General features: G+C 44.2%; 1 protein-coding gene across 1 annotated transcript in view; it reads right to left on the reverse strand.

The window, feature by feature from the left end:
• Nucleotides 1–7,620, reverse strand: part of tgm2l (transglutaminase 2, like) — a 15,814-nt gene extending 8,194 nt beyond the window's left edge. Inside the window, exons 1-7 of the mRNA XM_083654495.1 lie at nt 7,550–7,620; nt 5,653–5,823; nt 4,488–4,718; nt 3,512–3,630; nt 2,239–2,367; nt 240–417; nt 18–150 (exon numbers count right to left, since the gene is read on the reverse strand). Of these exons, the coding sequence (XP_083510621.1) occupies nt 18–150; nt 240–417; nt 2,239–2,367; nt 3,512–3,630; nt 4,488–4,718; nt 5,653–5,823; nt 7,550–7,565 (977 nt within the window). The 5' untranslated portion in view covers nt 7,566–7,620. The remainder of the gene's footprint in view (nt 1–17; nt 151–239; nt 418–2,238; nt 2,368–3,511; nt 3,631–4,487; nt 4,719–5,652; nt 5,824–7,549) is intronic.
• Between the last annotated feature and the right edge of the window lie 3,248 nt (nt 7,621–10,868).

A 10,868-nucleotide genomic window follows, 5' to 3' on the forward strand; every position in this document is an offset into this window, starting at 1 on the left:
AGTGTGAGTCGTCCTACCAGCTGCTGTCTCTGGCCCCCAGGTTCTCTAGTTTCTCGTTGTACAGGACATCTAAGGAGAGGTTCCCATCCGTGTCGTGGGCAGAGGAGAAGTTGGTGATGCAGCGTGTTGGGATGCCCAAACAACGCAGCACTGTGAAGACAACAGGCATTATTAGACTGGGTCACTTCCTTCCTTCCTCTGGTGCTACAGGCTTTCATTGTTGTTATATAGAGCCTCACCTGTGCAGGCCACACCAGCGAACACCCAGCACTGGCCATATTTGACTTTCTTGCCGCCGGCCTTGCTCCAGCGCTGGAGGATGGGCACGCTGCCGGTCCACTTGCTGGGTCTGACTCCGCCTGAGTATGGCTCCGCCCATTTACCCTCCAGCACGCCGTGGTCACCGTTAGAGTTCACCTGGACACGGTGAGGTTGTGATGCAGAGTTAACATGCTGCCACACAGCTCAGGTTTGAATATGAAAGAGACGATGCTATTGGTTTAAAGGAACAGTTCACCCAAAAGTCATCATCTACTCACCCTCTTGCCAGTTGAATACACAGGTGAGGTTTGTCCATTATAACACACAGGGAGAATGAGAACACAAGTGGAGAGAAAACCAGTCACCACTGGCCACAGGTACAGGACAACTTGTCTGCGTCCAGACTCTCGAATCTGCCCAGTTGAGTTTGGCTGCTTCTGGTCTGGCATTGCTGGCCGGCCTGCTGGCCTCGTATTGGGTGATCATAAACTCGTGTGACTTGGGCAGAGAAAGCAGCAAACGACAAGGCAAACTGGGAGCCTTGCTCAAAGAGAGCGTTGAAAAAACCCTCCAACAGGTTGAGCAGGTAAGCTAGCTTAGCCTCTTCAGTGGCATATCGAGTAGGTTGAGCATCAAACGCTAACTGACACTGTCTGGGTCAGGAACTGACTAGGGGTGTCACAATATATCGTCCCACGAAATTTCGCGATAGTAAAACGTCACGATATGTATCGTTGAGATGAAATCTCATATCGCAATTTTTTTTTTTTTTTTTTTTTTTTTTTTTTTTAAATAGACTAAGAAACGTCTTTGTTTGTTGAAGTTCAATGTGTGGAAAGTAGTTCAGTTGAACAAGTCTCTGAAGAGACACATGAGAAGTTATACAGGAGAGAAACCATTCAATTGAGTTTCTGGCAAAACTGTTTACTTGACAGGAAAAACTGAAGCATAAAAAATAGACTAAGAAAAGTCTTGTTGTTTGAGTTTGAAGAAAAACTGAAGATGCATAATGAGAATATACTGCTGAGAAACCTTTTAGTTCAAAGTAAATCTAAGTGACGGTGTAACTCATTCTATTTCAAGATAAGCCTTATCTCCAATCTCATGTTTTTTCTAGTTGTTATTGTAATAACAATTTCCCACAACAGCATGTTTTGTATTTGTGCATTTCAAATAAAATACTACTTTTCCAGTCATATATTGTCATTATTCAAGTTTAAAAAAATATTGTTAAAATCGTATCGTATCGTATCGTTATCGTGAACCCAGTATCGTGATACATATCGTATCGTGAACTGAGTGTATCGTGACACCCCTAGAACTGACAGCAAGAATTTGGGTCCCCAGAATACTTAGTTGGCGAGGGAATGTGGGGTTCAGGGCAGGGTAGTGGCAGCAGGACCATTGACGATTTATGACATCATCAATCATCAAGGATGACATTATCATAAATGATCACATCATCACTGTCGACATCATCACTGTGGCATCATCAATGTTGACATCCTTGGTGACGTCTTCATCAGTGGTGACATCATCTAACATAGGAAGTGCGCTGAAGAGTAATAACAACTAATGCCGCCGCCTGCTATCGAAGCTGTTTTAAATTGATTAAAATTACCAAGTACTTTGAAATCTGAACGGCACCCTGCTTGAAGGCATTTATTCAAAGGGGAGATGTTGTTGTTGTTGTTGTGGTGGTGGAGTAACTAACATGGACTTCCGGTCTCTGGTGATTGGTTAGGGGAAATGGAATTCACCCTCATATAAATGTGTTAAACAGAGGGCAATCTCAGACTCGAGCATGGAAATGAGTTACAGCACAACTGAAGGGGAATGTTTTTCTCCCTGTGTGTTATATATGGACAAACTTTACCTGTGTTTCACCTGGCATGAGGGCGAGTAGAGTCAGTGATGACAGAATGTTCATTTTTGCGTGAACTGTTCCTTTTAGCATGGAGGGGCAGAGATCTTCACCATGGCAGTGACGGTCCTGCTGACGTAGACCGGGTCACATCTCTGCTTAGCGTCCATTTCTGAGTTCCTCAGAGCCGCGTTGGAGTTGTCCAGGATCTCCAAACAGATGTCCATCACATGGTCCTCAAACTGAGAGAGAGAGAGAGAGAGAGACAGAGAGACAGAGAGAGAGAGAGAGAGAGAGAGAGAGAGAGAGAGAGAGAGAGAGAGAGATGATGGATTATTTGTTGAGACTTCAGCCAGATTTCCCATGCAGGTCATGTGTGTGTGTTATTCTGGTCACCTCTCTGTTTGGTCCCTCCCACCTGTCTACCTGCCTGCCTGGCACCTCTCTGCATCCTGCCTGCTTGTCTCCTGTCCTGTGAAGGGACAAGCCCTTGTTTGTGCGGTCTGCCTACATTCTGACACCTCCCGTCTAGAAGTGTCCTGACCACCGCTGGCAGCCTGAGTCTCCACTGTCACACCACTGTGACAATTCACACAGGCCACCCACCCACCAGCCTGGCAGGCACCAAGATACTTGTCCCATTCATACATTCATAGATACGCACGTATGCACGCACACACGCACGGACGCACGGACGCAAGCACCAGTCTGCAGGTCTGCTCATCAGCTCATCTTACTTGTATAGTTGAGCTATCTTTTTAAGCTGTTGTAAACTTGAAGTGTAAGAATTGTACTAACTTTATCAAATATTAGTTTACACCCTTTTGTCAGTGAGTAAATTGGCCCACTTTTTAGTTTATAGACGTTTAGGTATACTAAGTTGGGTGAGTCTACAGCTGTATAATGTTAGTTTGTGTTAGTTTGTGGTTGACTCACATGAATACTAAAAGTACGCAAAGGTATATTTTAACTTCTTATGACTTAATTAGATCACTTTTAATTAGACCACTTTAGGTTGATTAAAGCAGTGTTGTAGCTGAGTCACTATATCTCCAGTCTGAGTCGAGTCTTGAGTCCCCGGTGTTCCAGTCCAAGTCCAATAACACTGGATTAACAATACTACTAGTGTCACATAAGCCTAAGTATGGCCTACTCTCGTCTCTACACCTTTTACAAGCAATTTTTAAAACTATAATAAAACCATACTCTATTTGTGTAAAACAATCCAACCTGTGTGTGTAGGTGTGTGCATGCATGTGTGTGTGTGTGTGTGTGTGTGTGTGTGTGTGTGTGTGTGTGTGTGTGAGTGTGTAGGTGTGTGCATGCATGTGTGTGTGTGTGTGTGAGTGTGTAGGTGTGTGCATGCATGTGTGTGTGCGTGCGTACCTGTCCAAAGTTCCATGGAAGGGTGGCGATGGAATCCCAGGTTCCCAGGTAGATTGTTCCGTCTTCATTCATAACATACTCCTGGAGGAGACTTTCATCAGGGAGGTACACAGCGTCATCTGGTACACACACACACACATACACACATGCACACACACACACACACACACACACACACACACACACACACACACACACACACACACACACACGCATGCACACGTACACACACACACAAAGAGGACAGTGAGCATGTGTAACCGAGTTGAATCAGCGCGGATTCCTCGTGAGTCCTGAGTGGTAGCGAGTGGATTGGTTAAACTCACTCCCCAGGTATAAAGGCATGTTAATCAGCTCCGCCAAGGGAGCTAGCTCTCTTGGTGTTGCGGTTAACATGCTGGACTCCCAAGCCGAGGGTCGGCAGTTCGAATCCACCCCTGGACAAGCCCTTAACATGGGTTGCTGCAAGTACCACCTACACAACGCCGTTACACATGCTGATCGATCATTAATGTAACACTGATGCAGAAGTTTGTCTCTCATTGGTGTCCCATCACATCACATCACATCACATCCATAAGTGGAAGCGCCAACGCCATCATAAATTTGTGAGGGTCAAGATGCCAGAACAGCTTCAGTGTTTGGACCCTTATTAAAAGAACATGACGTTCTGCGAGAAATGCCTTCGTTTGGTGTTTTGATGATGGCGGTGGAAAACGGCGCCTCAGACAGAACCTTCCATCACAGCTGAGTTGTGGCGAGATGTGGTGACTGGTACTCAGCACGTGCTTTGCATCTTTGACATTGTTTTCATTGTGTCACATTAGTGCTATCTCTCAGGCATTGAGGCCCTATTGGACCTCAAAATGATGCTTGTGTATCATGTATTTGAAGGCATTTGAAAACCAGCAGCATAGTAAAGTAATCATAAAGACACAGCAAGAATAGCCATGTGTGTGCAGCCATGCCTTTGTACCTTTGCACCAGGGGTTGAAGAGCAGGTAGAACTTGTGGGAGTCACTCTTCTCTAGAATGCGACCGTCCTGTGACATCATCAGCACGGCCAGGCGGTACTGGCCAATGAGAGCATCGGCCGGACTGTGCACGGTCAGCAGCACTTCGCCCTGCACCTCCTGCTGGCCGAACCACCACGTGTCACCGGCCCCACGCTCCGTCTGAACCTTGATCACAACCTGGTCCTTCTTACCTGAGGAGACAGATGGTGGGATGAGATCAGAGAAATTATTAAAATGATAGTTCATCCATCCATCTTATTACTGAAATGAGAATATGTTGTGAACATGCACTGTGAAAACCTCACACATTACGAAAAACAACAACAACAACAACAACAACAACAACAACAACAATAATGATAATAATAATAATAATACATTTAAATAAATAATATGTTCAAATAACAACTTAGAATGTCCTGAGACCTACCAAAAAGAAAAGGGGAAAGATAAATAGTTTTGGTCTGAGTGAAATGTTCTATGGTCTCTCATGATCCTGAATAGCTGAATCACTTGGTTTGTCCAAATACAACTCTTCTTAAAAGAGGTTTGACTAAACGTCTATGAGGAAATGGATGGAGAATTCACTTCCTCAGGTCCCATGGGCAATCTCACGATGGCGAGACTTAGACTTGACCCTTTTCACAGCAACCATTTTGAGGTGGTAAAGCAGGAAGCAAAGCACGTGTAACCAATACCAATACGGTCTCCATGTCTCCAAACTGCATTCTACTGCATGTAGTACACTGACTTCAAACAAAACCAACCAACTCTTTAAAGTGGACTTGGCGACTGTGATCCTGAGCTCGCGCTGTGGCACGCATGCAGGAACTGATGCAAACGGAACACCCGTGTATGGTTGTGACATGTGTAACATGTCTGTCGCCTTTGGGAGGCGACAGACATGTTACTGGCCTGCTTTCGCCTGACCAAAAATAAGTTAATTTTGAGATGTGAGATGTGAGATATCAGTCAGCTCTATTTGTCACAAAATACATCTTAACCCGTGTAGATAAAGTCCCCTCCACTGGCATTGGTTACCTCCACTGTCAATCAAATGTCCACCCCTCTACAGGAGGTCTCATACCTGAACCTTTTCGACACTTTTGGGTGAGCTCTACTCACCCAGGTGCAGCACCAGTGCCAGGTGGTGTTTAGGGGGCAGAGAGTCAGATATCTCCAGCGTTATGGAGAAGGGCTGCCCCCTGCGGACGATCAAGCGCTCCCGATCAATCTCCCTGGTGCGGTGAGCCTGGTTGTTCACACGGCTTCTCAGATCCACAGCGACAATCACACCTGACAGAGCAAACAGACACATTCAAGTGGGCTGCATTGTTATTCATTAAATATTGGGTGCTGCACTTAGCTTGACTTAGCTTGACTTAGTAAGGTGCTGCACTTAGCTTGACACAAGGTGCTGTACTTAGCTTGACTTAGCTTGACTTAGTAAGGTGCTGCACTTAGCTTGACACAAGGTGCTGCACTTAGCTTGACTTAGCTTGACTTAGTAAGGTGCTGCACTTAGCTTGACTTAGCTTGACTTAGCTTGACTTAGTAAGGTGCTGCACTTAGCTTGACACAAGGTGCTGTACTTAGCTTGACTTAGCTTGACTTAGTAAGGTGCTGCACTTAGCTTGACACAAGGTGCTGCACTTAGCTTGACTTGGCTTGACTTAGCTTGACTTAGTAAGGTGCTGCACTTAGCTTGACTTGGCTTGACTTAGCTTGACTTAGTAAGGTGCTGCACTTAGCTTGACACAATTTCATTTTGTATATCAGACAAAGCTGTATTATTATTATACACATCAATTACTTCAATCCTGATTTCAATATGTTTCGATTGCTCGGCCAGCTTGATTTTGTATTCCTGATCTAATAATGGGGGTCGATACAGCATAGTACCGCAATATTTTGTGCGGCAAGATACACAAAGCCAAGTATCACGATATTTTATGAATTGTCAGGTACAGTAGATGCAACATTGATAACAGGTTTTCATGATGGTGTTTCTGTTTGCCTGACCATCCCATTTTGCTGTAATAAAAATGATTGAAGTGAGATGAACAGACTGGAAACTTGACCCTATTAAATAAAACAGATGTTGACAAAGTTTTATCCTTTGGGGACATCGATTGCCGTTGAAAAAAGGTAATAAATCACAACATTTTAAAAATTGCAATGATATTCTATTGTGACTTAAGTATTGTGATATGGTATCATGGAGCCTCTGGTGAATCCCACAGCGATCTAATAGACTGAATAACTGTCCTGGTATTTGTCGATGGAATTAGGTTGGGTCATATCACAACATTTTTTCCACAGATATCACAATCAGCTGCAGCATTTAGCAACATTTGTAATATGGACCAAAGACAGAGAGAGCAAGAGACAGACAGACAGACAGACAGACAGACAGACAGACAGACAGACAGACAGACAGACAGAGAGACAGACAGACAGAGAGACAGACAGAGAGAGCAAGAGACAGAGAGACAGACAGACAGACAGACAGACAGACAGACAGAGAGACAGACAGACAGACAGACAGACAGAGCAAGAGACAGAGAGACAGAGAGACAGACAGACAGTGAGACATAGATAAATAGAGATAGATAGATAGATATAGTGTAACAGCTGAATTATTTTATTATTAACAGCAGAATTAATTATTTTACAGAGTATGCCATATGCTCTGAGTGAACTTTTATCTTCCATTTGCCCTGGTGTTTGTTTCGTTGTGTCAAAGTCAAGCTGCTGTGTGGCTGTGTGAGATGTCAGAGCATGTAAGCACTTCCTCTCACACATGGAGTTGAGAGAGGTGTTTACACAGACGCTTTAGATGAACTCTGGTAGAAGCGAATACCATGTACATTAAAACTAAAGTATTGCTTCTGCAGGGAGGAGATGTTTATTCCTATATATTCATGTTCGAGCCAAGGCTCGGGGTGGGTGTGTGTGTGTGTATAGAATAGATGGATAGATAGATAGATAGATAGATAGATAGATAGATAACAACACTTACCATTGTGGTTAGCCATTGCAGTCTAAAGTCTCGTTTTCTTGCCCTTCTATAAAATGTTGCACTGGCCCTTTACGTCTCGGTCTGAGCGCTCTGAAGAGTCTTCAGAAAGTCGTCATGTTGAAGCCCTGCATTTATACAACACAAGACAAGCCCCTCCCACCTCTGACACACACACACCCACACACAGACACACACACACACACACACACACACACACACACACACACACACATAGACACACACACATACAGACACACACACCCCAATACACTCACACTCCCATCCACCACCCTCGCTGACCTCTGACATCACATGTGACTCGTCCAGTTCCTCTGAAAGTGTGTGTAGTGTGTTACCGTAAGTGTGTCTGCAATCGCATTATGTGTGTGTGTGTGTGTGTGTGTGTGTGTGTGTGTGTGTGTGTATGTGTGTGTACCGTAAGTGTGTCTGCATTACAGTATGTGTGTGTTTGGATGAAGTAACAGTATCTCTGCCCACTTCAATATTTACCTTCCAGACAAAAGTAAGACTAAAGCCAAACCATTTACTACAGTGTGTCAGCTAGCACACAAGTGTGTGTGTGAGTTTGTGTGCATGCATGCACGTGTGTGTGTGTGCGTGTGTGTGTGTGTGTGTGTGTGTGAAGATGTGAAGTGTGTGTAACTGTCTTCCCCCTCTCATCCAAGCTCAGACACTGGGGACTTTGTTACTGTATATGGTATGGAGGGCAGGCTGTGGAAGCGGTACTGTGTGTCTGTTTACGTGAACGCTTACACGTGTGTGTGTGCGTGCGTGTGTGTGTGTGTGTGTGTGTGTTAAGTGTAGCAATAGCAATAGCCTCTGCTACAGTAAACAGAGTAATGGAATTTGGAATTTGAGTAGTGGATTTCCTGTACTGTGTACCTTTGGATAATCTGTAATTCATTTCAATGCCTGCTGCTTTGTAACAGTTTATTTTATTTTATTTAAGCTTTATTATTGAACCTTTATTCATACAGGGGAGAGCTCTTGAGAGCAAGCTCTCATTTTGAAGGAAGCCCTGTTACAATGAAGACATTTACAGCAGTTACATAACAGACAGATGAAAATAGACAACATGGAAAAACAAGGAGGTAAAAAAACAAGTCAGATAAAACAAGAGCATTCTTTATGTAAAGTGTCCTGGAGGAGCATTCTGAAAGGTCTCGGGGGGATCAGCTGATTCAGTTGTAAAGTGTTCTGTAGCAAGTTCCATGTGAATCGGCGAGTGCTGTCTGGATGATGATAGTCTGTGTGCGGGCCGGGCAGATCAGGAAGTGAAACGAAACGGTTTACGGCAGCCACTTCGGCCATAACCAAAAAATTAGAAAATTAATTTCAAACAAACTGTTAGAAAAACAACGAGAGATGTTGGTGAGAGTATAAAGCCCTTTGAAGTAGCGAGGAAAGCCGTCCTTCTTGTTTTGGGTCTGTTGCTAGTGTCGAGGGAAAAAGTCTTTGGCCTCCAAGAGAAATGGTCTTGAAAGGCAGGCAAGGCATATGACAACCTATATACAGATGCATCGTTTTCATAGAAGATAAAAGTCGTCAAATCGTGTCCAAGTTTCTCAGCGTGTGGTTTATTTCTAAGTTGCATGAAGTTACAGCGATAGAATAGACAGGTGAAGAACAGTGGTGAGAGTATATGAGAGCTGTGAGGTAGTGGAGTGCATGGAGGATAGAGAACAGTGGCCACCTCTCCATTCAGTGATGTTGACTATATAGCTTTGTCAGAGGCAAAACAACCAGCCTCATCATCCTGTTTCCCAACCTCCTCCTCCAAGGTGACCTTAACCCCACGACCAGCTTGAGAACATCGCCTGTCTCACTCTCGTCCATAATTAGCCAATATCCAAAAATCATACTTCAATATCTAGAACAACATCCTCTCATGAGGTTAATGCACCCAGGCCTGTGTTTTAGCCCTCATTATCCCATGTTTAACATCCGGCGCTTCCGAGAAACGGCCACCAGTGTGTTCAAAAGTTCAAATCCCTCTACACTAGGCAAAGCGAAACGGTTTACGGCAGCTGTAAACCGTTGCTAGGCAGAGCGAAACGGTTTACGGCCGTAGCAACAGACCCAAAACAGCTTTCCTCTCTACTTTCTGCTCTCGCGAACATCTCTCGTTATATTCTAACAGTTTGTTTGAAAGTCATTTTGTGGTTATGGCCGAAGTGGCTGCCGTAAATCGTTTCGTTTCACTTCCTGATCTGCCCGGCCCGCACACAGACTATAATCATCAAGACAACACTGGCCGATTCACTCGGCATTGGTCTCATCTACTATTAGAGGTAAGATATGAGGCATCGATATTACATTTAGACTGTTTAATAACAATCGAAAATCTTGCTCGTAGTTACTTTAACGAAACACGCCCTGACACTAAATTGGCCGTAACTCATTAACCGTTGCTCGAATCCTGCCAATTTTTTGGGGCGGGCTTGGTATAAAACAAGTTTAGACCAGCGTGATGCTGAGTTGAGGAATGCTGGGATAGTCATGTTTCGGGAAAACGGTGTGTGTGTGACCTCAGCCGCCTCCTGCAGCCTCACAGCAAACTGTTAATACAGTGACGCACTGCAGGGCAGGGCAGCCATGTTCACTGCACTTTCCCAGAGTCGAGACATTACATTCTATCTTTTTGTATGGCTACACACACACACACACACACACACACACACACACACACACACACACACACACACACAGTATATACATCAATTTACCTGTTTAACGGTTAATGTTAACCCCATAGAAGCTTTGATTACCATTCATCTCCCTGAAGCTAATATTCGGCACAGACAACATTTCACATAAATGTCTTATTGGGTAAAATGATCAAGTGATGACATTTTTTCAAAGGCCAACTTCACTGTGACATCATAATGTTCTGCTAACCACTAGCTGAGGCTGTGACATCATAATGTTTTGCTAACCACTAGCTGAGGCTGTGACATCATAATGTTTTGCTAACCACTAGCTGAGGCTGTGACATCATAATGTTTTGCTAACCGCTAGCTGAGGCTGTGACATCATAATGTTTTGCTAACCACTAGCTGAGGCTGTGACATCATAATGTTTTGCTAACCGCTAGCTGAGGCTGTGACATCATAATGTTTTGCTAACCGCTAGCTGAGGCTGTGACATCATAATGTTTTGCTAACCGCTAGCTGAGGCTGTGACATCATAATGTTTTGCTAACCGCTAGCTGAGGCTGTGACATCATAATGTTTTGCTAACCACTAGCTGAGGCTGTGACATCATAATGTTTTGCTAACCACTAGCTGAGGCTGTGACA

Source organism: Poromitra crassiceps (assembly GCF_964638095.1).
Source record: "Poromitra crassiceps genome assembly, chromosome: 18".
Classification (NCBI taxonomy): Eukaryota; Metazoa; Chordata; class Actinopteri; order Beryciformes; family Melamphaidae; genus Poromitra; species Poromitra crassiceps.